Genomic DNA, 26,666 nt, shown 5'->3' with positions numbered 1-26,666 from the left:
ATGCAGTCAGTCCCTTCAAAGGTCTCTTTGTTTATTTTCAGGAAGAAGCCCAAGACAGCTGAAAACCAGAAGGCGTCTGAGGAGAATGAGATTACTCAGACGGGTGCATGCAGCGCCAAGCCGGGCCTTCCCTGCCTGAACCTTGAAGCTGTTCCGTCTCTGAGCCCGGCCCTCATCCACTCACCACATTCACCAACAAACCTGCACGCACACACAGGGTCATCTGATTGTGAGTACACCAACATGCTGCTGGGTTGCACTGGGGTTCTTGAAAACATGCTCCCTACTGCAGACCAGGTTTTCCAGTTGGATGCTCTTTCCATAATGGCACGAGCAGGACTGCCTCAGGGCTTACCTTTTTCCTTCTTTGGGAATTACCACTGAAACTGAGTGTTTTGTGTTAAGGTCATGATAATGCAATCAGCCAGAGGAAGCTGAGAGCGTGTTGTTGGGTCAGGTTGCTGCTTCTTACGAATTAAAAACGGAAGACCCCTCAAGCGTGTCTCTTTCAGACTAGAGCTATAGTTATTCCTCTCCAGGTAGTCACATGCTTGTTGTTACCCAAGCATATCTACTGATGGGGGATTTTCAGCCTGTGCTGTATTGCAGTGGGAGAAAACAAGTGTCTGGCTCTGACACCCAGGATTGTAAAGGATTTCCACAAAGAAAGGGGGGAGTGCTTTGTGAAGAGGATCAGTCTGAGAAAGTCTGGAAAATCTTTGTAGACCTGTGTGGTTGTACTAGTTTAAGGCCCTTGTTTTGAGTGCATTCACTTTCAGATTACTCAGCATGGGTTAATTGGCCTTTTAAAAATGTTCTTTTCCATTTTGCCAAAAAATACAAAAATAAGGAAGGGAATGATTAAAACTGGATTTTGGAAAGTCAGAAGTTTCCCTGTCAGGTCTTCAAAACATTGTCATTTCACAGTGGTCCCTGCCTGGAAGTCTCTTGGGCAAGAATGTGCAGGGTGATGTGAACCTCGTCATTCACTAGTTTTAGAATATATAGTTTACCTCTTCTGCGGTGGTTTTAGGATGTTGTAAAATTTACAAGGGGGAAAAAAAGGAGAAAGAAAGATGATGACACCGGATTTCAAGAGCTCAGAAACCAACCAGACTTTGCAGAGGCCTATAAAAAAAAAAAAATCAGGGCATGACAATAAAAAATCAGATTAAAAAGTATGTATATCCTTTTCTTTTTTTAATTTAAAAATTCTGCCTCAGGGCCAAGCTTGGAAGCAGCCGGGTTATAGGGATCATCACTATCAAAATCACTTTAGCTGCAATTCATTCCTGTTGGCTTCTGACTTTATTCATTATGAGCTTCTTCTAGAGATCTTGATTTTAATAGAGCTGGTAAACATTGGGGAGACTTTCCTAAATCTCACCTGGTGATTTGGGGAGAAGAAAGAGATGTGAAACAATTGAGCAGCAGGCAGCATGCAGTTTAGTATATACAAGAATTCTCTTCAAATTGGAGATGCCAGGCTCTTTGTTAAAACTGGGGTACAGTTTTGTCTTGTAATGTTTTCTGAAAACAAAAAGCTTGTGAAAAGATGCAAAAAATGAGCAGAACAACAAGAAAAAATAATCCTTATTTTCAAACAAAGAATCTATTTATCCCATTCACAAAGATGAAAGAGTTCATCAGTAAATGGGATTTGAAACCTCACACTGATGTTTTTTGACAGTACAAATGGAAACCCATGAAAGCAACCTTAGGACAGAGGCCAGCAGGAATTGTAGGGAACTTGGAGAATGAGCTCCTGCTTTTGCTTTCTGAGGTGGCCAAGTTCAGGGGTGAGGAATATTGGCAGAGGGCAGTAGGGGGAGGTGGAGCCTGGAGTTCTTCATGCTCTACCTGTTTTGTGGACAGAGTCTTTTAGACCCCAAAGTTTTTAATGTCCCCAACTCACCTTCCATTCCTACTAAATTCACAATACCAATATGAATTAATTGCAAACCCAGGTTAGAGGCTCCTTTCACACTGAAGTTGGGGGTTTTTTTCAGAAAAGAACTTTAATAATAATTTCAGCATTAATATTGTCCCGTTTCAGGAATTGTTGAAATTTAGTTCCCAAAATAAAGTTAGAGTCCTGCAAAAATTCAAGAAATGGTAAGATGTCATGTGGTGTTGATCTCTTTTAGTTGATTCCATGTGCTTTGAAACCAATGGAAAAACTCCCATTATTTATGATGGGCTATAACCTTTATCACGCCATATTTGTTCAGGGCAGCATGCATGTAATTAGTGTTTGGCACGCCCTTGTGAAATAGCAATGCCAGTTTCTCATACAAACTAAAAACGAGTCATGATGAATATTTACTGCATATTTACTGTAGCTATCTCCTGTGTTATGTAGTATTTTTTTTCAATATTGCCTCAATCCTTAGTGCTGGAATACATTCATTGACCCAAGAGATTAATACTTGTGGCTCCCAATATTTAAAAATGGGCTTCCCCGTCATTACAAACTCCTTCTCCTTACCTCTTGCCTCCCCTGCCTTTGGACTGATTCTTTCCCCTCACCCTAGAATCCCTCCCTTTGTCCTTCTCTTCCCCACTTCTCAGAGCTACATTGCCACATCTTTTTTCCTCTCAACTTTTGGACCTGTGGTGATCCTTTACTTCTTTGGGCCAGCAGCACTTCTTGTCCTCTCTACCTTCTAGACACTACAGCATTGCTTCTCCTCCCTTGCCCAGACCACCATACTGCCTCTACCCCCACAGCTGGGCAGATAATATTTCATTTTCAAAGGGCATTCTTCATTCTGGTGGGGAGTTTTCTAGTGGATGGTAAATAATTTAAAAATACTTAAAAACTAGGATTAGACAGGAAGTTTGAGAGGAATTTTCGTTGCAAATATCAGAAATGCCCAGAAAGAGTCGGTGTGGTAGGGCATATCAATTCTTGGAAAAAAGCACTGATGTACAGATGGTTCCATAAGCCCTCATTCATGTATCTGGAAAAAATATTTGGATTTTATGGGCCACCTATTCAAATGCGCTTGAAATCTTCACTGACCATTTTACATGCACAGTCACTAGTGCTTGGCAGAAAACACCACCACATATTTATTATGAAAAATATTAAGAAGCTAATCTACTTTAAAAAATCAGGGTGCTTTTGGAATGATTCTGATCAAAATACTTTTTTCCAAGCATAGGAAATAAAAACTCTATGATAGCCATCTTCTCCTCAGCTGTAAAAGGCAGAGGTGAAGAAAGCCTAAGCAATAGTCTGAATGCCAGTCTTAACTGAAATGAGTACTTCACAGAAAAATGTGGGTGAAGTCATATGTGATGCACAACTTAATTTAGGGCTTAATTCTATAGAGTAGTGCATTGTACAGGCTGTTTCTGGTACCACTTATTCGCAATGAAATTACATTACTTCTGACCCTTGTATGACTGGGTCTTAGATTTCTGGATTTGAAGTTTATGATATATTTCTAGTGCAGACGAATCCTTGAAGCAAAATCCAGAACCTAGGATGCATCATGTCCAGTTCCCATGTCTTTCAGTCTTGGGAAATGCTAGATCATGCAATGCAATTGGAGAAAAAAGTTAGGGGAAGAGGTGCTTCCTGAGGTAACTGTTTTCATGTAGGGCTTGGCAGATAAAAAGCACCACTTTGAATTAGTTTGGAATTAAGTCATAGAGTGAGCTGATAGAGCTCCAAATGAGTTATACCTCTAGCTACTCAGCTGTCACAAACAGATGTAGCTGCTTACCCAGAAGAAAGGTGTTTGTGCAAAAAGCTACAAGGACAAGCATGGAGGCACAGGTTCTGGAAAGATTAAAAAGCAGCAAAGGAAAGCATATGAGATTGGTGCTATTTGCAGTTTTCCACATACTTTCTTGCTTATGGATAGAGAATGCATAAAGTTGGTAGGGTCCTAGTTTGAAGGCTGAACTGCCTCAGGTAAAGCTTGTAAAGATTTTGCTGAGAGGGAAGGAAGTCATTAGGACTTGGCTGTATGTAAACTGATTTGGTGTGTATAGGCCACTTACTTCAGGAACCCTTCAGAAAGCATCTATACCTATATATGTTTTGCAAGTGCCAAGAGATAAGATCATTTTGGCAGAAACTTTCATGAGTTCTCAGAGATACAATCAGACAAAAACTTCATTCATGCTCTGATGTATGCATCTTAACAGATGTGTCCAAACTCAAAGGAATCCCCCGGGAACAGTGCAACCGAATCTCTTTGTCTCTATTGATAGTTAACAGAGTTATTCTTAGACATTGGATGGTCCATCTGTGAAGGAATTTGTTCCAGATGAGGGGGAAGCAACATCTTTGCAAAGAGTTTCCATGGGACTGAGAGGCAGGTTGGACAATCATTGGAAAAACTGAAGCAATTTTTATGATTTTAGAGAACACAGAATTCTTGTGGAGACCTGAGATTCTGGTAGGGAATTAAAGTTGAGAAGGGAAGTGGGGCACGTATAATTTTTGAAAAATCCACGAAACAATCATTGGCAAGACGTTGAGATGCAGGAGGACTTTCTAAAGTTATGTTTTAGCAAGGGACCAGGGAGTTTTTTACGCAGTAAATAGAATGCACCTTATAAACACTGTTGGTGATGGACCACATCTGAACCCTTTGTCCATACGTGCTCAAGTGACATGGCTGACTTGGTCCAATTCCAGCTTTTTTTAGCTTTGATAGGATGGGAACTTTGAGGCTGTCTGTTTTCTTTCTCCTTCTAAGTTCTGATTTTTGTATCTTAATAGCCTTCCAGCTTAATGGGGAAGGACAGAGAGGGAACCTCACAAGGTTCCTGAACTCCACAGAGCATTGAGAGTGGATGTGGAAACTGGGTTTTCATTTTCTTGAGCAGCTAGAGGAATGCACCATTCCTTTCCCATGAATCAACAAATTTGATTTGCCTGGGGCTAATCGAGAGGCTAGGTGGATCTGAAGGTGGTTTGGCCTCATCTTTATGTTTTAGGTTTTCCTGTGTTTCTCTTTGAGGTTCTGTGGCAGGAAGAGAACAGTTACATGCCCTTATGGTCTTCATGCTGCCTCTGGAAATTTGTGGCTATGATTCCCTAGGACCTGCTGTGGAGCTTTCAAATGACCTCCACTCTCAGAGGGGTGGAGGGGGACCCTGATTCTACCAGCTTCCTTGTTTTCAGAGGCAGGCAGTATGTCTATAGTAATTTCATCTGTATTTTTGCTAATCTATGTATGGCATGTGTTAGCTAATGCTGAATATTTTTAGGTTGGTTTTGGTGACCTAAGAAATGATGTATGTTTAGATATCTATTTTAGATTATATAATAATAACGATACAGGCCTTTCCTGTAGCAAGCTAAACTGAAAGCAAGGACATCGATAGTTCTCAAATACTCATGTCACGACATTTAATTATACTTTCATCTTGCAGAACATTTGAAATCTTGTTTAGTTAATGCTTCTCTTTTTAAGTCATCAGTGGTTTCTGTATCCTGCAGGTTTATATTTCTTTTTGTAAGATTATCAAAGAAATATCATCCAGGAATGACTTGTGTTTCCACAGAAGCAGATAACATGTTGCTTGAATTATTTAGGGACAGAAGTAAGTACAAGTACAGGTGTGCAAAAACTATAAGCTGAGCTCACCCTGCCTCTGTTGAAAAAGCCGTCACAATGTACTAAAGAATTGATGGTGTGAAATGTTGTACTATGATAGGAACTGGTCTCTACATTCCTCATCAGTACACTAAGTGAGTTTTGTCAGGTTGGTCTCTCGGGCTTTTCTTCTCATGAGAAATGACTAATAGCATATGGTACTTCAGTTATGAAGGCAGTGACTATGTTTTCAGAAGCAACTGTGTGACTTTGGAGCCTAAGTTTCACTGATGCATAAATCACATTTATAACACATACATGCTTTTGAAAATTTGTCTAATTATCCTAAATATTGATTCTCTTATTTGATGAACCTGTGATACTGGCTTGATGCTAGGTTGTCAATTCTTGTGGTATTCAGTGCTTTCCTTACTGCTCTCCTTTTCCAGAGCTCTCAGTGATAACATGCATAATTTCAGCTTTGGTTTAAAACAGCTGTGCAAGTTTCTAGCTTTCATGATTTCAGGGGAGAAATTGAAGATATGTCCCCTGTCCCCAGTGTATCTGTTCTCTCTTAAGTACCAGGGAAAGGGATAAAAGGTCTTAACTGCTCTTTACAATTCCATAGCTTCCATTCTTAAGTTTTTGAGGTGACTGAGTTGATAATACTGTGATACTTCTGTTTGTAAGTCATGCTGCAGCCACTGAGACATACTGTAACTGTCCGGTAAGATATCTGCGGTCTGTTTCTGAGTTTACCTGTTCCTGTTTTCAGAGTCTGCCCGCCATAGATTTTTATTACCATTCTTTAAGTTGCGAGTCTTCTAGTAAATCCTTCCTTTATATATTGGATGAGTGTTTCAACTGCTTCACTCCTGAAATGAGTGACTGATGAACACTATACAGCTATCTATCAGTGTTCAATGTATTAAGATGTTCTAGTACTCTTTTGTTGTTTGGGATTTTTTTGTTTGGTTTTGTATGTGTTTTCTTTTTTAATAACAGCCTCCAGAACAGTGTTTCCCTTTTCTCCCCCCTGAGCTACCTTACCTTCTTCCGTCATCCTTCATTCTGAAAATTAAAGCAATAATGTCAGTTCCACTGCAGAGTTTCTGTAACCTCTTTGATTCCTTTACTGCTTTCATAGATCAGTAGTCTAGCTAAGCCACTGAGTCTACTACTTGCCTACTTAATCTATCAATCCACATAATCTACAGCACTTCTTAGGTACCGGTCATTGCCCTGTAAACTTTCTCTGTCTGATGTGTTTAAATAATGTTTTATTACAGTATTTGTCTTTATGTCTTTAGTGTTTTTTTTCTTTAAATTTCCTCTTCACCCTACCTAATCTTTGTTTTACATCTAGCCTGCTACAGTTTATGCTCAGTTCTATTAGTGTCACTTGGGCATGATTTCCATGTTTGGAAGGATACATTTTCAGCTTTAATGAACTCTCATACCTTGTTATTCAACCAGTGTAGCATTTTCTACTTCCTTATGTTTTTTGTTGTTGTCCTTGGATATGCATATGGACTCTAGTAGAGTATTATTAAGGCCACCTCCCTGCTGATCTTATGGATTTTAATTCCTTATCTTTTCCTTTCAGACTCACTCTGACTAACTTCCTCTTCTTTTTTTCCTTTTAATAGTTGTTCCTCCTGAAATTGCACATACCGAAACTGCCACTTTATATGATCTGCTTGAAGGATGTCAAATATAATCATGCCAATCATTGTTATTTCATGTCTTAATCAGGCATGCTACTGCTGTCATCTCTGTCCTAATAGGGTGAGAACACTAAACCAAATGTACCATTTCCCTAATATGGTCTGCAGAGGGAAACTTCATGTAGCAGGGTCAAACATAAAAGATTTTCTAGTGTTTAACAGGTGACTCTTACTTGAGGGCAACTAAAGCAGCTACATCTACATCTCCTTTTGTCCTGCTGTGTGTTGTTAAAACCCTGCATAACTCAATGCTTACATCTTTCTTGGTTAGTCCTTCGTGTGCTATAGGGAGACACCTTCCATGCTTGGAGAAATATTGACTGGTGCATTAGTTGCCTGGTTTGTTGCAACTACGCAGCTCCAGAGTTACAGATGTAAAAATAGACTTGGTCACCTTCTGTTCCTTTTCACCACTATGATCTGTGTAGCATTGGAGCTTTTTGCTCTTTTCATCTAAGCTTCCATAGTTGCTTTCTCCTCTTTTTTCTTGTTTACCTATGGTAGAGTAGCCGTGTAATCTTTCTGCTGTGATCCCACTCAATAACTTTAGAACAAGGTAGGGCCAGAGCAGTATTCAAATGAGAGAAAACCAAAACAGTTCTTGTATTGTTCTCAGCTGAACAAAGAGAGCTCTTTGATTCAAAACGTTTTTGAATTGAAGCCTTAACGGTACTGGGAGAGAACCTGAAACATAAAACCAAGGTACTGTTTAATACCACCTACTAATGTTTATAAAGTGCGCTAGTGGATGTTGTGGGGGCAAATCATTGTATTTCCACAAGAAATGTGGTGTTTGATCTACTCCGTAGGTGAAAGTTGGTTGTAAGCCGTCAGAGTGCCACTAACCTCCTTCATTTGCATCAGGGTTTTTGCCTTGCAGTCTGGTCCATGGCGGACCACAGGGACGTGTTCTGGCTGGCACTGTGTATTTGGGTTCCCGAGGACACCAATTATTATTGTTTCTGGAGGGAATGCCATTGTGCCATCTTTTCGTTTATGTTTTCTGTGACTTGTTTTCATTGTCCATGGAGTCATTTACAAGGCTAAAATAACATGAGATCTAGTCTTATGTATCTACCACTCAGGAACTGGAATACAAAGAGAACTGAGGATCTCTAGTTAATCTGTCAGCACAAATATCTCCTTGAGGCATTAACTGCGGCTATGAAAAAAGGATAAACAAATCCTAGAACCCCTACTCATCCCAGCTTTGTTGTGTTAAACACTGAAAGGATCTCTCCCGGGCTGGGATGCGCAATATATACTCTGTATCAATCTGTGACATGTGGTGAAATGCTTCTTCTTGAAAGCCCACAAGAGAGAAGTAGTATAAATTAAGAGTAATCTCACAACAGCTATTTTTGAGTTCTTAACCAGTGAAAATGTAAGTGTAGCAATATTGTGCATCTATTAAAAATCTTGAAAGGCTCTTTATAACTAGATGATAGGAGTGATAACGTGTAATTTATTGATGTTACACAGATAGAGAAAAAACCACAAAGTAGCAATTTTTGTGTGAAAAGGGGTAGGATAGGGGAAATAAAAACAGAGCAAGGGACTTCTCCCCACAGCTTCATCCCTGTGTGGGCAACCATGTCAACTTTAACAAAAATACCTTGTGCTTTGACCCTGTGCAGCATTTCAAAACAGGGCATATTCCCTGTATTCAAAAGTAAAACTCCCAGATGCTCTCTCTAATGTTTTTGGCTGAGTAGAGGGTAGAATGTGCCTGCAGGCAGACCTGAGAAATAACTCTCATGCACTGTATTAGTATCACCTGTTGGTGTCTGTATGCTTGTGTATACATGTCATTCCAGGCCCTTTTCCCTGGGGGGGAAGCATTGGAACTGACAATGTACATTTAATGCTACAGATCCATCTGATGATATCAAGCCACCCATGAATGCTGTGTTCTTGTTTATTGCCTTCATATATTAGTTTAAAGCATTCTGCCATATGTTTCTCTTCCTATCAAAACTAAGTAGGTGATTCTGGAAATAAGTCTGCTCCCAGGGATTGCAGAGGTCTCACTGAGGACAGAAATTTTCCCTGTGGCCTTCAGCGTCATTGACGTGAGCGTGTGCTGTTTCCCACTGATATTTAAATCTGAATTATAAGCAGGCCTGAACACTCATCCCATAAACTCAAAATAAAGAAGCCACAGTCCAAAACAGTATGAATATCTGTCTCACGATATTGCTAAGTTTAAATACTCACAAAAGCACCCAATTGTACTAGTTAACAATTAGCCTTTCACTAATAGATAAAAAAGATAAATGGAAAAAATAACCAAATAAAATCTAGCATTTTCATGTGATAGCTTTCCTCTACTCGGGGCTGAGACACAGCCACTGGAAGAGATAAAAGAATCCTTTTCGCAGCCCTGAGGACTGGCATTTACAGTTTTTCGTCCATTCCTTGTTTCTCCCATCAACCAGCAGTTCTGTGACCAGAACAAAATCTCCTACATTGAAAGGCCTTTCTCTGGAAACATGGAGGGTATAAGCACTGCTCTTCCACAGGCGGCAGCTCCTCCACAAAAGTCAACTATTTCTGACTGCACCCTTTTCCTAAAAAACTGCTACAAACACTCCCTGTAGAGGATTCTAGCTTGAATAGAAACCTTCTAAACAGGTAATTATCTTGAGAGGTTTTAATCTATATTTTCCTTTTAACCAAAGCCCACAGGCTTTCAGGCTTACTGAATTTAACCACACTCAAACTGATAAGCTTTTCCTCCTCATCTTTCTGCCTGGGGAGAAAACCTAACAATACAGGGCAAATGTGAAAGAGTTCATGGAATGGCAATTGTCTCTTTTGGAGACATGTTTTAATATATTTGCACCTGTTATCCTTCTAATTCATTCCTCCTCCAGACTCAGCTCCCACCTCCAACTCCAGACCCTTCTCATCCCTAAACAATGCTGCTGAGAGAGAATATAAGTTTCTACAGTCCACCGCAGCGAGATGACCAAAAGCAATCCCTGCTCACTTTTCTTATGGCTATTCAGTCTGAAATACACTAATAGGAGTTAAACAAAAGCCTTTAAGGCAGGTGAAGGTATTCTTAATGATGGCAGTAAGCTTTTAATCAGGACTATAGAACAGCAAAATAAATCACCTTGTTTGCCTACATTTTCAAAAAAAGCTTATTCTTTTTTTTTTTTTCCCCCCCAAGAAGCATCTCCCTATTCCTTGTATGAGTGGGGAGTGTTCACACTGTAACTTCACTGGCATTGCTGGACCATCTCACCTCTTCCCTGTTCAGTTGGCTCTTTTGCAGCAGGCCTGCTAGTACAGCATGCCTTCTGAGTAACGACACCTGGCACTGTGAAAGAAAACTAGCAAGAGATGCACCTAGATTTTTAAAAAGCCAAACTGCCTTAAACTTATAGCCAATTAAAACAGTTGGGCCATGCTGGGCTTGGCAGGATCGTGTGTGAGCTCTCTGGGAACAAGCGAGCACGGGTGAAACAGTTTTCATACAGAACATGAAAATGTTCCCTACTGAAGAAGGGATGAGCACAGCCTTGTTTCTCTTCCTAGGAAATGGTGCCATCATGTGGCCATGTTGTTTTCTCTGTTTCCAGTTACAAGAGGGCAGTTGTATAAACAGTTTTCTCCCTTTATGTTTTATAAAAGAGCATTAAAATGCTATTTGGTGATCCTATCTTTTACTAACATAAATAGGTTACAGGTGGCCGGGGCACAGGAATTAACAACCTGGTCACCCTGTTGAAATCCCCATTAATGCAGCTGTGACAACAGCTTCGGTGGTTCTTCTGTTAACGTAGTACATGTTGCTTGGAGGTGCTGTAGATACCTGCAGGTGAAGCATCCCCCATCAATGTAGTCCATGTCTACGATAGGGGGATATGATGGCATGGCTGTAGCAGCAGAGGGTCTGCAGACAAGGGCTGAGAGAGGAACTGAGAGAAACAGAAAGTGTGTATATGTGTGCCGGTGTTTACAGTGGAGGTATATTGGACTGGACCCCAAATATGTGCCTGGAAATTAAAATGGCTTTTGAGTATACCCTCTTTACTCTGAAGTATCTTTGGAGTTCCTAAAATAGCAAGAATACAAACTGGACCAAAAGTGGGAAAAGTAAATACCCTGGCAAAAATGGAGTTATTTCTTTAACTTAAAAATAGCCAAATGTGCTGTAACACTTAAGAGCCCTTGGTCACCAGACTGCTATGAACTGGAGCTAGTTTTCACCTGGTGTTTTACAGTTGTAAGTAGGATGCTCACCATAAAGAGGTGTAAAGGAATCAAGGCACTAGAGTAGTGTGTGAGGAAAGCTTCATTTTTGTAAGCCTGGAGAACAAAATTTGAAGAGACCTATGGAGTTAATTCTTGATCTTTCTGTAGTGTTCTTTATCCAAGGAATGCAAAACAACTTGTTAAGACTAATTAAGGCGGTCAGTCCTTCTGCAGAATTGGGGGTGTGATGCTGTCCTTGTTCTACATGTGAAGCAAACTGAGGCACAGACATTGCTGCCTGTGGGTCGTAGAGCAAACAGGGTTAGTGCTGATGGACTCTTCCCGCAGCATTTCAGGCAAAGCATAGGAAGGTGACTCACTACATATAGGCTGAAATAGAGGCTTTTTTGCTTGACATTGGGGGTTTATGCCCACTGGGTATAGAAGCAAATTTATGTGCAGAACACCTATACAGAACACAGGTAGATGCTAAAAAGGAAAGGGCAATTAACTGAATAAATCGTCCATAGGAAATTCGTTGAACATTCTCTAGTCTGCAAAAAAAGCCTGTCTTCTAAACAAAGTTTAAGCAAACTCTTTCTTATTAGCCCTCTACTTGATATGTTTGCTCTTTGGAGAATAAGGTTGTGTTTGTGTGTGCATGCATTTCTGTCTTTCAAGTAAATGTAGTTATTAGACTATGGAATTTAGAGAAGTTTGACAGCTTTCAGAACACAGTGATTCTTTCTTCCATAGACTGTATTACTGACACATTCATAGATGTTGTGCTGGTAAAAATACAGTACTTCCTGTTAAATGTAGACTGCTACATATTTTGATTCTAACAACAATCTGGTAGGGTTAGGGCAATTCGTGTAGTGTCATCTGGTGTTTGTTTTGGATAGATATTATAGAAGGAGATACTGATTTTCAAGATGTTCAAGCAGATGATTGGGTGAAAACTCCAGCAAACCTTTAAAGCAACAGAAAGCAAGGGCTGCTCCTGGTCAGATCTCCTGCTGAGGATACAAATGTTCTTCTGTGTTCCTGGAACTCCATACAAGTTTTTCCTCTTGCAGGCCCCTGCTCAGAATCAGGCCAAATATGCAGGAGAATGAGTCTGAGCAGGATTGGCTAAATCGGCCTCTCTAGCATCACTGAGATATACAAGGTTTTCAGGATTTGAATTCAAGTCACTTCCTTGACTGGAAAAAACGTTGCTCCACTAAATTTGGTCCCAGAGAGTTGGAACCTGATGTAGGACTAATTTTGTGTATGGAAACACTAGATAAGAATTTTTGCTCTGTTAATCCAGTTTTATTTTAGAGTAACTGACTGGAGAACAACAGAAAATAAAACTTCATCACTAGGGATAAATCAGGTCACTGGAGCTGAAGAAAGCACCCATGGTTATGGTGCTAAGTTTGGAACAGGAGACACTAACGTATGGAAATGAGAAAACTTCCTGTGGAAATTGTGGGGCTATATTAGCTTTCAAATGTTGTGATGGAAATGCTGTATTTCCACTGAAATGTCATGTTTATGAAAGAGTTGAGATTTTCATTCTGAATTAAGGATTCTTTATTGAGACATGCCTTTCTTAAGGAAAATTTGTAGAGTTTTGTTTTGATAACAGGGCTTTGTTTGCTTGGTTTTATTTGTTCTGTAAGGTCTTTTAAAAGTATCATATATGAAGTGTTTCAGGCAACTGTTTCATTCACCTCACTCAGCTAGAGCACTTTATCCACTTTAGGGCATTGCATTTTAAGTGAAAGAAGGACAAACTGGATAGAAGATGGAAGACGATGAGGAGAATACGTATAACCAGTGAGGGTGATTAGGAGACCTGAGTTTGTGTTTTCTAGAAAAGACAGGTCTAAATAAGAAAAGTGAGGCACCTTTCAATATATGAGAGAGTGCTATAAAGAGGAAAGTGGTCATTAGTTCTCTGTGTCTGCTGGAGGAAAGCATGAATAATTGGTTTCAAAGTAAAATACTGGGAAAACTTTCTTGCTATAAAGATAGTAGACAGTCTGTCTGGGGAGAGAGTGGAAATCCCCCCATTGTTGGTTTTTTGCAAACACATTAGACAAACTTGTGAAGAGATAGTGTAGGTAAATTGTTCCCTCCACGAGGAAAAGGAGTAGACGAGATTACTGTCTGAAGAACCTAATGTATTCTTTTGATACAGCCAGGAGGCTGTGGTCATCCAATACTTGGTGTAGAGACCAAGGATTAGGGATCTCCAAAAGTACCCATGGTAGACGAAGAGAATAAGGAGTAGATGATAATGCTTGTCTCCAGCAGCAGCAGGTTACTTAGGTTTGTGGCACTACCAGGAACTAGTGGCTGGATTACAGATGCGCAGAGAAACAGCTCCAGAAGCAGGAAAAAAGCCTACCAACCCCAATTTCCACATCTTTGTCTTAGCCCAGGGTGTTCTCCCACCTAGGAAGGCACTTGTCATTTTGATGGTAAGAATATAAAGATACCTTATTCTACACAAGATGTAACACCTCCAACATTTCTACTGTCTCTCAAAGTGTGTATTCTTCTCAATGTGAGGCCTGAGAGGCTTGTCAGGAAGACAAAGTAGTAGTAATATCAAGCTAGTTCTAGTTAATCTTGCCTAAGTATCAGGGAGATGGGTTGCCAAACAGTTCTCTAATGCTACTGCAGAAAATTGAGGCAAAAACTCAACCTATATCTGTCTCAGCAAGCCTAGCAATTCTGAAGGATATAAGACGATTATTCTCATTGCCCCGTAAATATGAAAGCAAGACAGAGCCTTTGGGGTTCACTCTGCTAGTTATTCCTGTGAAAGACCACACAGTAAGTTTCAAAAAAGAGCTTGGATTCCAGCGTCCTAGGCAGTTTTGCTTCAGGTGAAGGCTATGCACTGAGCTACTGCTGAGTTACAGTAGCTGTGGTGGTTTCATCATCACTGTGTTTCTAGAAATGGTAGTCATTACTGTGCAATGAGCTTTGAGATACTGTGATTTTAAAGGACACTAGAGAAAATCAAATTCTGTGATATTGTTCAGTTATGAGCATTAAAGCTGTAAGCATTGGCTTTGCAGAAAGGGACATCTAGTGGCTGTACAAAAAGACCCTTACTAAATACATTTTTAAATGTACAACTTAGCCATTTGTGTGTGGCCTGCAGTCTCCGGTATTCCATACATCTTTGTAGCTCTACTACATCGTGTGTTTGTCGGGATAATTTTTTATGGTTTTGGCAAACAAAAAAATCACCTTTGCAAGCCATACCTTTCTAGCTTTATGCAGGTCTGTGTATGGTAGCTTTGGCAAATAGAAAACTGCCTTCAAGCCATGCTTGAGGTACCTCACTGCTGCACTTCCACGTTTTCTATAGCATCTTCCAGGAGTCCACTGCCTGCTGTTTCCTTCTGCCATTGCCTTCCCCTTTGGTACTGTACTTGGAGAGGTTGTCATTGTTATTGTCATGGTAAAATCTACTTTCTTTTGAATGCCCATGGCATAAAAGTCAGCAGGAGGGGTGGATGAGATTCAGGGAAACGCTAATCTAAGCACTCAGTCATGTATTACACAACAAAAGTTTTTTCCTTTCCCATCCACGTTGGGCTCCTTCTTACTAGTTGAGGATGAATTCCATGCATGTTTCTGTGAATAGCCTGACAGTTTAATCGGTACATTTGCATATGGGCAAACGGAGCTTTTTTCAAAGTTGCACAGTAATATGTTTCACCTTTATGCCATGCCAGCTTCAAATTGCATCCCAGGAGGATTGCAAATGTGCATAATCTGTGCAGTTGTCTGGGCTTTTTTTCTTTTCTTTTTTTCTGCTTTTTTCTTCATCTTTTTTTTTTTTTAACTGGCAAACGCCTATTCATTGCCCATCTGGGTAAGAATGGCCTTTGCATTTTCACACCCATTCTTTCCTATATGGTTTGTGAATACCCTTCCAATCAGAACTTGCTTCACAGAAAGGGGACAAAACCATTTTACAGGAGTTTCTCAGAATAAGTCCATTGGGATCTCTACATCATGTTTACTGGACAAAAAAGGGGAGGGGGGGCACTTAACAAAGACCACTTGAATTTCACAGAAAGGTTCCCACTGTCTCAAGTTTAAAAGAGTGGCAGGCCTGAGAAGAGCCTGAGACAGCAGTCTTTTTCCTGAGCCAGACATTCTGTGCAGTGACGAGTAGGTGAGTGTGCGCGTGTGTAGCTGCATCTTGTGAAGAGCTGACACACTTTCTGGCTTGTCCAAGGCTCTAGTAGTCTTTGTCAGAATGTGGCATTTACTTTAGAATCAAACCGGCATTGGCGAGTCCACCTTTTATGGGGAGCATTGCCTTTGGACTTTCAGCTTAGAACAGCGTACAGTAAGGGACAACCACAAAACTTGGATCTGGACACAGTTTCCTGCAGAGGGAGAGGAACTGCATGGGACAGCAGGTTTTGCTACAGACCAATCTCTGGAATTTGTTAAAGCTGCTCTTTTATACTGCTGTGGTTTGTGTAGTAACATCTCTGACACTATTGCAGACTCTTTGGTTGCCTGTACTTTTGATAGGTGTGGTTTTCAGTGTTGAATGTCAAGGAGGGTGGCCTAGGAGAAACATCCTCAAAATCTGTATTAGCTTTTTTTACCATTTGTTACGTGTCTCTTCCACCCACCCCTCTTGTTTTATCCATAAGGAGTGAATTTCAGTTCTTTCTAAGTTGAAGAAGTGGTAGATGTTCCAATTTCATTTGAATAAGTAAAGAAATGAGGAGAGGATTTTTTTTAAGGGAAAACTCTGTTATACCAATAGCAACCAAATCGTACTCCATGCCTTTTATGAAGCGTCTCAATTGACTTTCATACCAGTTCCTACACCTCAGGGTGCATCCTAGATCAGTTCCTGTAGGAGAGCTATTCACATCACTTATAAATGCATACAAACCTCTTTTGTTTAGCCTTGATTAACCCCAGCTGGCTGTTTTCATCAAGTTGGGTAATGACCAAATACATTGTGGCTACACAACTCTTGCTTCGCACAGCCAGAACCTGAGATAGACTGCTGAAACTTACAGATGAACCTTGCCCTTCCTCCCTTCTGTACATGATTTGTGGATAAGTGGCAGAATTCACTTTCCCAAGAAGTCATCCAGTCTTGTGGTGCATACCACACCTTTCTGGAAAGGAGTTGTTCTGAGGATGCATTTTTCAGAGTTCCACTCACAAAATTCATTTTATCTGCCAAGGTGCATAGGAACAAAGTACATTTATTTGCACCTGCTCAAGTCAAGAGACCTGTCCATAGCATCTCTGGCATGTGTGGAATATTCTACCCTGTGCATGCGCAAGGCAGGATTTTTGATTTACTGAGTTAGACTGCTGCATATTTCTTCTTATTACCAAATACCTCATTTGACAAAGCAGAACATAAACTGTAGGTCATTCCCTTTTCCAAAAGCACATCTTCAAGACATGTATGCCTGAAAAGGGAGCCCTAGGGTCAAACCAAGTAGTGATCAATACTTACCGATGGAAAAATTTCTAGCATACTGATAGGCAGCCACTCAAAGGGTGATGCAGATAAATGGGTAGCTATGCAATCACTTGCCATGGCCTACAGCAGGTCTCGAAAAGAGGTGTTGTCTGTTTATCATTAATTTTCGACCCTTCTGTTTCCCTACCAGTACAAAGCTTTTATCAAGTTCTCTTCCATTCAGATCAAGGATTCTGATTTTTTATGTAAATACATTCTGAATCCTCATGTGATCTGACATGTTGGGAAGGGAAGCATCTGGAACTGCCCTGGAGACCTCTGAAGAATTACCCTATCTGGAATGAGGAGGGAATACTTCTCTTCTGTACATTATTTTGTGTAATAATAGTTGCAGTGTCCTTGAAGGAAAGTCTCCCAGTTTCTAAGATGTTTTTCCAGTCCTGTGATCAGTCTCATCAGCGGAGGAAACTCAGGTTTCCCAGCAGAGCTTATGAACAAGACAGATGTAATTCACAACCTCCATGATACTACTGTTAGTGGTTTCCTCCCTGTTTCTCCTATGTGAGCATCCCCCCAGTGCTCTAATCTCACATGGAAATTAGTACCCTTCTGATACTGGCTGGTTTACATCTGTTAACATCAGACTTCTTCAGACAGCTTGGCCCCATCAGGATTTCCAGTTCCTGACCTTTGTGCTTCCCTTTTATCATTCAGCTACTTCAGAGAATTAAAATAACCACCTGTATCCAAGGTGGTTTCTCTTTGAACCACCAGAACAGAGGGTGCTTGAGATGTCAAAAGTGGATAAATGAGAAGGAAAAAGCAGAGCAGGGAGGATGCCACAGTTTCCTGCAAATTGCAGTGAGCAGTGTTCTACTGCCTGTGTGTGAGATGTAAAGCACCCTTTAAGCTGGAGCAGAGGGACATTGTTGGGCTAAAAGGCATGTATACCAAACCGCTTTCAATGCCATTTATTTGCTTCCTATATTTCTGATAAAACAGACAGTAACAATAAGCTAGTTTAATTTACTCATGCTTCTCTACCAAATTTCACTTTGATTCTCACACATTAACAAGTAATTGTGGCAAGAGGGGTTGTAGCTTTGGTAGGAATATTCAAGACAAAATGCTTGTAATACTAGTGGTGATTCTGCATTACTTTTCTCTGCGTACTTTTCTGGGAACCAAGGTGATGCATGTACTACAAATGCTAAGAGAAATAAATTATTAATAATGTTTTATTTGTTCACCACTCAAAGGGCAGTTGGTTCTTCATTGCTAAAAGGTGAAACTATAGTTTCTGCCCATCAAAATCCAAATAGGTGAAAAATGAGTAAAGAACAGGAAAGGAAATGAAAAAGCATTAAAACCAAAGCAAGCAGGATGGAGGTAGGGAAAAGTGGGTCAAGACATTAAGAAGTTACTTTTTAGTCACTTGTAAAAGTTAATTTTGAAGGATATGTTGGCTCTGTACCCAAATTGGTTATATGCTTTTCTAAACTGTTCTCTATTTAGACTATTCAGCCAAACTAAGACAGAGTCTTCCTTAGAGTAAATGTCTGTAATTTTCCAGTTTCTGTCAAGTAAATAACAGCAGGAGAACATTTGTTTTTATATGATGGCATTCTGGTGCCAGTCAGAACTTGGGATATGCTAAAAATGAAGGGGACGGCTCATGTTAACTTTTTGCTTTGGGTTCTTACAGAGGACTGTTTGTCACTATTGGGTAGCAAATGTTCTAAACCACAACCCCAGACAAAACTGTGCATGGGATTTTAGGAACATTTACAGCCTAAATCTTGAACCAGATTTGGATTTTACAAAGTGACTGCCAGTTTTTTTGATACAAGTAACTGTACTGTAAAACACAGAATCCAAATTCCTTAAAATACCAATCTAGATAGAAATCACATTTTCATATAGACTCTTTGCATTAACAACTTGGTGTAAAAGGTCATTAAAGTAAGAATCTGATCTTTTCTGGCATAGGTCCACGTCCGAACAGCCTAAAATCCAGCTTTAATCCATGTGCTCAGTGTTTACAATTGGCTGGCTCTAGGCTTTTTAAAGCCAGATAAACTGATAGGAAGTCCAAGGCCCAGGAATGTGGTTGGAATTTAGGCCCAACTACACCTGTCTTTGTCTGCTTTTGTCCAAAAATTCAGGACTTGAGCTTCTGCAAATGAGTAGCAAAGTTTACTTCGAGCCTTACAGAGATTATGTCTTCTTATCAGTGCCTTTGTATGTGATTTTTACAGTATAATCTGTTTTGTTTACTCAGTGGGCAATCACCTTCACCAGTGCCCTGACTGTGGCTCTGCAGAGGACAAGACTCAATCTGTTCTTTTTTTTTTTTTTTGTGTCACCTGCTTTTCTACAGGTAACATCAGTTGCAAGGGGATGACAGAGCGCATTCATAGCATCAACCTTCACAACTTCAGCAATTCTGTGCTCGAGACCCTCAACGAGCAGCGCAACCGTGGCCACTTCTGTGACGTGACGGTCCGCATCCACGGGAGCATGCTACGCGCCCACCGTTGTGTGCTGGCGGCTGGCAGCCCCTTCTTCCAGGACAAGCTGCTGCTGGGCTACAGCGACATCGAGATCCCCTCAGTGGTGTCAGTCCAGTCTGTGCAAAAGCTCATTGACTTCATGTACAGCGGGGTGCTGCGGGTCTCACAGTCGGAGGCCCTCCAAATACTCACAGCTGCCAGCATCCTGCAGATCAAGACTGTGATTGATGAGTGCACAAGGATTGTCTCACAAAATGTGGGAGAGGTCTACCCGGTGATTCAGGATTCAGGCCAGGAGACACCCAGGGGAACACCCGAATCAGGCACCTCGGGGCAGAGCACTGACACAGAGTCTGGCTACCTGCAGAGCCATTCGCAGCACAGCGTGGACAGGATCTATTCAGCCCTCTATGCCTGTTCCATGCAAAATGGCAGTGGGGAGCGCTCCTTTTACAGTGGAGCTGTGGTCAGCCACCATGAAACAGCCCTGGGGCTCCCCAGGGACCACCACATGGAAGACCCCAGCTGGATTACCCGGATCCATGAACGGTCGCAACAGATGGAGCGGTACCTCTCCACCACTCCAGAGACCACACACTGCCGCAAGCAACCACGCCCTGTCCGAATTCAAACCCTGATGGGCAACATCCATATTAAGCAGGAGATGGAGGATGACTATGACTACTATGGCCAACAGAGGGTGCAGATCCTTGAGCGCAATGAGTCTGAGGAATGCACTGAGGACACTGACCAAGCAGAAGGCACTGAGAGTGAGCCCAAAGGGGAGAGTTTTGACTCAGGAGTCAGTTCCTCCATTGGCACTGAGCCTGATTCCATGGAGCAGCAGTTTATGGCTGGTCTGGGCCGGGATGGGCAGCAAGAACCTTCTCAAGCAGATCAAAATGACGTCCCTGCTGATGGCACTCAGCCGCAGCAGCAGCAGCAGCAGCAGCAGCAGCATGTAGATGCCAACTCTTTCTCGCCAGAGAGAAGCAATGACGTTGAAATGGACAGCAAAGTGCTCACAGTCAATAACAGCACCGAAAAGGGGGCTTTGCAGCCTTCTGTCAACACAACTGTTGCCCAACCATTGCCAACCACACAGATCTACTTACGCCAGACAGAAACCCTCACCAGCAATCTGAGGATGCCACTGACTCTGACCAGCAACACTCAGGTCATTGGCACAGCTGGCAACACCTACCTGCCTGCCCTTTTCACCACACAGTCTGCTGGCAGTGGCCCTAAGCCTTTTCTCTTCAGCCTGCCCCAGCCTTTAGCTGGCCAACAGACACAGTTTGTGACAGTGTCCCAGCCTGGCCTGTCAACCTTTACTGCCCAGCTGCCAGCCCCACAGCCCTTGGCCCCATCTGCGGGCCACAGCACAGCAGGTGGGCAAGGTGAAAAAAAGCCTTACGAGTGCACTCTCTGTAACAAGACTTTCACCGCCAAACAGAACTACGTCAAGCACATGTTTGTACACACAGGTAAGAGTACGTTCCTTTGGCTTATACACAGAGCCAGAGAAAGTCCTTGACAAACATGGACTTAGATTCTGTTTCCCAACCTGCCAGCACAAACAGGAGGGAGAGGTTATCCAGGGAGCTGGTGTCGCTGAACACTTTCTGAGCTTACTGCATTGAAGTTGACCCCTTGCAGAAACGGTCCCTTACAGGGACCTAACTGTGCATGGTGCAGAAACAGGTTCATTTTACTTCGAGTAAAACATGTCCTGCACCCATCCAAGGAAATGGTAAGCATTTTTTGTCCCCTGCAAGCTGACCAGGCAACATTAAGTACAAGTGGCATGAGGAAACTGTAATAAGTCATTAAAGAAAAACTGTATCTACTAAGAAAGGGCATCACCCTGTAAGTTTCACAGCTATGGGAATTTAAGCTCAAATGATGATGATTGGCCTGAGTTTAGGGAAAGTTCATTCCTGGTGGAGTTGCAGCAGTAGGTCCAGGCCTGGGTGTTACACACACTGCCACATATTTTCTAAATCTCACGTATTCCTATAAGAAAGTAAATTTGGAGTTTTTTCAGGAAGTTTTTTGTACTTCACTGAAGCTGATTGCTGTAATCCCCTGTCTCTTGGTAAGTCAGATGTTTCACTAGTTGTGAGTACAGAAACATAGGGCTCAATGAGAAAAAATTAAAATAATATATGTAGGACACAACATCAGCACCCTTTTTGTTTAAAGATACAACTGTTTTAGTATATGGTCTTTTTAGATGATATAGGTAACCATATTTATTACTGAGCCGAAACTGCCTTTTCTAGCTTTGTCAGGTTACAAATCTTCAAAGCAAGGAGATATATGTAACTTACATGGAGAAGCTATCCTGGGTTTGGGACTAAATTTTGCTTGCTTTAGCCCTTGGCTCATTCTGATGTTAGAGAGAAATTCTAGTTTAGAGAAAGAGTAAATATTTCTCTCATCAAGCAGTGGTTTTGCTGACATCAGATCTTAAAATAAATGCTGGGTTCGTGATACATGGAGTAGAACCTGGAGAAATTGCCCGAGGTATGGGAGGAATGAAAGTCATGCCTCCCCATTGTATCCAATAGATTTCACTTCCATGTGCGTATGTAAACTTTTAACTTCTATTTACCTATAATTATCACTTAAATGAAAACTTTCTCTAGACCTCTAAGGCAGACATGTACTTATACAAAAAGGTCAACTTCTCAGGACTGGTACAAAATGTATGATTGCAAGGATCAAGAATCCTGAATCCCAAGATTGCCCTTTGTGTCTGCTTATGTTCTCCATCTTTCTGTCGTAGATGAGTAGCTAAAATACTATGTAGATAGTGTTGTGTTATTCAGAAAAATATCCCCTTCAGAACACAGTCAAATATATCTCTGCCTGCATTCTTGTACTAAAAGCTAGAAAGGCTTTTTCACAAGTAACTTCATTGAGCTTAGGTGCTTTAATTCCCCCACCCCCAACTGTGCCCCATTTGCTGTTTGGAGTCAGATAAAGAATAATATTGGAAGACCTGACCTAAAATATTCCTAGCTACTCACATAAAGGCAACCAAGGAAATTGATAGGCATCTCCAATCATGAATTAATATTTTATTTGTGTGGGTCTGAGAATGCCCAGAATAATGAACTATGGTGGCAAGGAGAGATTTGCATAGATAAATGATTTCAAAGTTCATTTAGGAACAAACTGGCTCCTGGAGTGTCTGGGAGGATAATTGCACTTTAACCAACAGAGGGCAGGGCTTCAGAAAACCCTTCTGAAAATAACCTTTATAAGTACAGCCTCAGAGAAAGCATGTCTGCTACCTTGTCTAATACTGGACAGGATCATTATGAAAACCAAGAGGTGACAGCTGTTCCCACTGTCATGGTGACTTTCCTCACCCCTGTTAAAAGAAGGCAGGCAAAGTGGCTCTGGAAAAGATCCACAGAAAAAGGGAAAGATTTGGAAGATGCAAATGTTTGAATTAGTCTTGCTGTTCGGAGGGCTCACAAGAGGAGCCATGGAGGAGTCTAATCATAAACCAGAATTCAACAACCTAGAGGCCTCCCAATCTCTGTAAGTTTTTATGCTTCTGAAAACTACGCCCTGATGTAGCTTTCCATGGAATGGAAACCTACCACCCTTTCTTCTTTCACATGGACACAAACATATTAGAGATGGATATTTTTCCATGTTCCCTGCAGACTGGCTTTAATGTATCCCACAATGTTGTTCTCCAAGACATGCAACGCTGTGGAAATACAGTGCTAGAATGTGTGCAGTGTCTGTGCACCTTATAAGCCATCATTTCCTTCTCCTACATACCATGCTGTGATTAATATTCAATAACTGTCCCACATTGCTGCCTAAAACCAGCCAAATATAAAATAAAGAACCAAAAGGAGGAACATGCACATTTAATTCACTGAGCAAAGTTTTCTCTGACTTAAAGATGAAGAATCGTGGGAATAAAGAATCTACAGTCCTCGCTTAGGAAGCACGTACATTTGCATACAAAAAAGAAAACCTAAAAAGTTTTGAGATTCTTAGGAGAGAAGAAATCCCATGAAGGTTTTGAAGCTAAGATTAGAAGGCCAGAACCCAGTGTATCTTAGAAACATGTGCAGGCAAAAATTAGGGTGTTTTTATAGCATAGTCTTAACAGGGTCTAGAGCAGAGGAGACAGACTTATTACAAACTCTGGGACATATATTGCCTAAGGCAAAAATGAGCATTGTAAATATAATCAGTCTCCTGTAAGTTAATCAGACATTATTATAACTGACACACTATCATTTTCCACATAACACGTGTCAAGCATATTGGCCTGTCTACACTCAACACACTACTATGTTCAGCAAAGCCAGCAGGAAAGTAAAGACTTAATGTGTTTTGACCAAGTGTCTTTCACCAAGTAGGGACAAACTCATCATTGGTGCAAGGAAGAGCAGCATGTGGATTTCATTCACAGATGTCACCATCATATGTGCAAACTGTGAAATAAAAAGAAACAGAGACTCAGGGGAGATAAAAAAGTAGGTCCTTCCCATCCAATCCATATTAATTATCTCCTCATAAAATTGAATGTAAGTAGCTATTGTAATCTCACTATACAAAGGGTAAATGATATATTACCACAGGTGTGTGATGGTCCCTGAAGATTGACTCTTCAGGATTTAAAACACTGCCAGACAGATTGTAAAAAGGAGGAAGCAGGATGTCGGGGGGGGGGGGGGGAAGGATCTCTGCTAGAGAGGAAATTGTGGAATGACCAAAGGAAAATCATTTTTCAGTCAGTGAAACAGAGAATCATTTTGATTGTTACAGAGCTATGGTACCATCTCTCTCCCTGACAGCTTTGGGTATGATGAATTACCACACCTGAAACATACCACAAGTGATTTGGAAAACAAATTAAATAGCAGCTTTTGATGGGGCATTCAGGCTGTTGGGTATTGTCTACATTATCAATACAGCAGCGTATAATGAAAATGTTTCCTGATACCATGAAACATGAGGCCGTGGCATTGTCTCCTAGAACAACTCTGAGCATGAGGAGGAATTAAGAGTAGTCGGGACAAACCAATCGTTTGTGGTCAGCTAAATATTTTTTTCAGTCCTTGCAGTCACTGGTTTGTCTGGATATGATCAGAGTTCACTTACATGAGTTGCCAGAATCAGTTTTACAACAGCCCTGGGCGCAATGTGGTAGACAACATAAGTATTTTATATCACCTCTGGTTTACCTGATAAGGCGTTTTGTTTAATTGGCAGTCAAATCATTTAAATTTCATGTCTGTTACACTGGAAGTTTATCTGTTAGGTTGGCCTTTGCATGGCACCGGCTGGCCTAGGCAATTGTATGTACTGAGGTTCCCTTTTCAGTTACTCTTATCCACGCTTCAGCTATGAGATTTGACCAGAAAAAGGGGCAACAAATGTAAACCTCTTCTAAAGTGTTGGATTCCTTTGGCAATCGCTAGCATTTCCTCTTCTGAGAAATTTAAAGCAATTTGACAAAAATAAGTGTGTTACAGGTCAGCTATCTAGTAATCACTAGCTTTGTCCATGCTTTTATTGCATACAGGTAGGAAGGTGGAGGCACTGAGAGGTAGAGTAACTTAACTAAGACCTGCCTAGAAATGAGCACAAGGAGCAAGGCAGGAGCATAGGCAGGAGAGGCTGTGCCATTGAAGCTGGACCTTTTAACTCTAGTCCTGTCTTTGTCAGTGCCTACTACATGAATTTGAAGAAATCACCTGAGCTCCTTTTTACTATATGTGGATTGGGAATACCTATAGCCCCCTTTGTAAAGCATTTTGAAACCTCTGGTTGCAAAAAATGTTGTGTATCAAAACGCACTTACTAACAGAATTACTCTCTCTTAGCCAGAGCACTTCTCCAAAGACCCCTGTGAGACTTACCATTAGTTTATTGGAAAGAGTCATACCAAGCTGGTTTAATTTTATTATCTTTTTTTTTTGTCTGTTTTTCTTTCTCTCTCTCTTTCTCGTTGGTAATGGGCAGGTGAGAAACCCCACCAATGCAGCATCTGTTGGCGCTCCTTCTCTTTAAAGGATTACCTAATCAAACACATGGTGACGCACACTGGCGTGAGGGCGTACCAGTGCAGTATCTGCAACAAGCGCTTCACCCAGAAGAGCTCCCTTAATGTGCACATGCGCCTCCACCGTGGGGAGAAGTCCTACGAGTGCTACATCTGCAAGAAGAAGTTCTCCCACAAGACCCTGCTGGAGAGGCATGTGGCTCTGCACAGTGCCACCAACGGCACGCCTGGAGCCACCGGCACCGGCGCGAGGGCTGTCCCTGCCGGGGTGGTGGCCTGCACGGAGGGGACCACGTACGTCTGCTCTGTCTGTCCAGCTAAGTTTGACCAAATCGAGCATTTCAACGACCACATGAGGATGCATGTGTCAGACGGATAAGTAGAATCTCTCTCTCTCTCTTTGTTATGAACAAAAAAAATAGAAACAACAAAAAAGCTATGGCACTAGAATTTAAGAAATGATTTTTGTTTCATTTTTACCTTTATTTTCCTCCTTTTTTTGGGTTCGTTTCGTTTTGTTGTTTTTGTACTACATGAAGAACTGTTTTTTGCCTGCTGGTACATTACATTTCCGGAGGCTGGGTGAATAATAATTTTCCCAACCTCCCTCGGATGGTGGCCTTAAGGCCAGGTAGTGCTTCATGAGCTCCACTGGTTGGATCTCTAGCTACTGGCCTCTAAATACAACCCTTCTTTACTACAAAAAACAAACGAAAAAAAAACCACAAAAAAAAAAAAAAAAAAAAACAAAAAACAGACAGAAAAAATAGAAAACAAAAAAAAACCAATTTCTTTTTTCTCACTTGTGAAGAGCACTACAAAAAAAAAGAAACAAAACAAAATATATTACAAATCTACAAGGCCTACTGTCGTTATAAGTACACCGCTCGCAGTGTTTCAATGGACATAATTCACAATGCTGACCGCTTTCGGACTTCACAGTATCCAGTTAGAACTGTGGAATATTTTGCTTCTGGTTGAGCAGCAACCAGAGGAAACAAGGCCCTGCTGGTTTCCACCACGTGTCTGCTTTCTCACACACACATGCATCCACAAACATGCGAAAGGGCTGAGGGGAGTGCGAGGCAGTGTGGCTTGGATAGTGTGGAGTCCCTGCAGAGTGAGGAAAAA

The 26,666-nt window shown here is 41.3% G+C and overlaps 1 protein-coding gene across 1 annotated transcript; it reads left to right on the top strand.

Annotated features, from left to right (window-relative positions):
- Nucleotides 1-26,666, top strand: ZBTB20 (zinc finger and BTB domain containing 20). Its single transcript, XM_010567429.1, has 3 exons — nucleotides 1-229; nucleotides 19,357-20,976; nucleotides 25,496-26,666. Exons 1-3 carry the CDS (start codon nucleotides 1-3, stop codon nucleotides 25,912-25,914), a joined length of 2,268 nt encoding a protein of 755 aa, XP_010565731.1. The 3' UTR covers nucleotides 25,915-26,666.

This window comes from Haliaeetus leucocephalus, unplaced genomic scaffold (assembly GCF_000737465.1).
Source record: "Haliaeetus leucocephalus isolate CR32 unplaced genomic scaffold, Haliaeetus_leucocephalus-4.0 Scaffold228, whole genome shotgun sequence".
Lineage (NCBI taxonomy): Eukaryota > Metazoa > Chordata > Aves > Accipitriformes > Accipitridae > Haliaeetus > Haliaeetus leucocephalus.
Note: the sequence above shows the minus strand (reverse complement) of the source record. Positions and strands in the feature narration are given on the sequence as shown.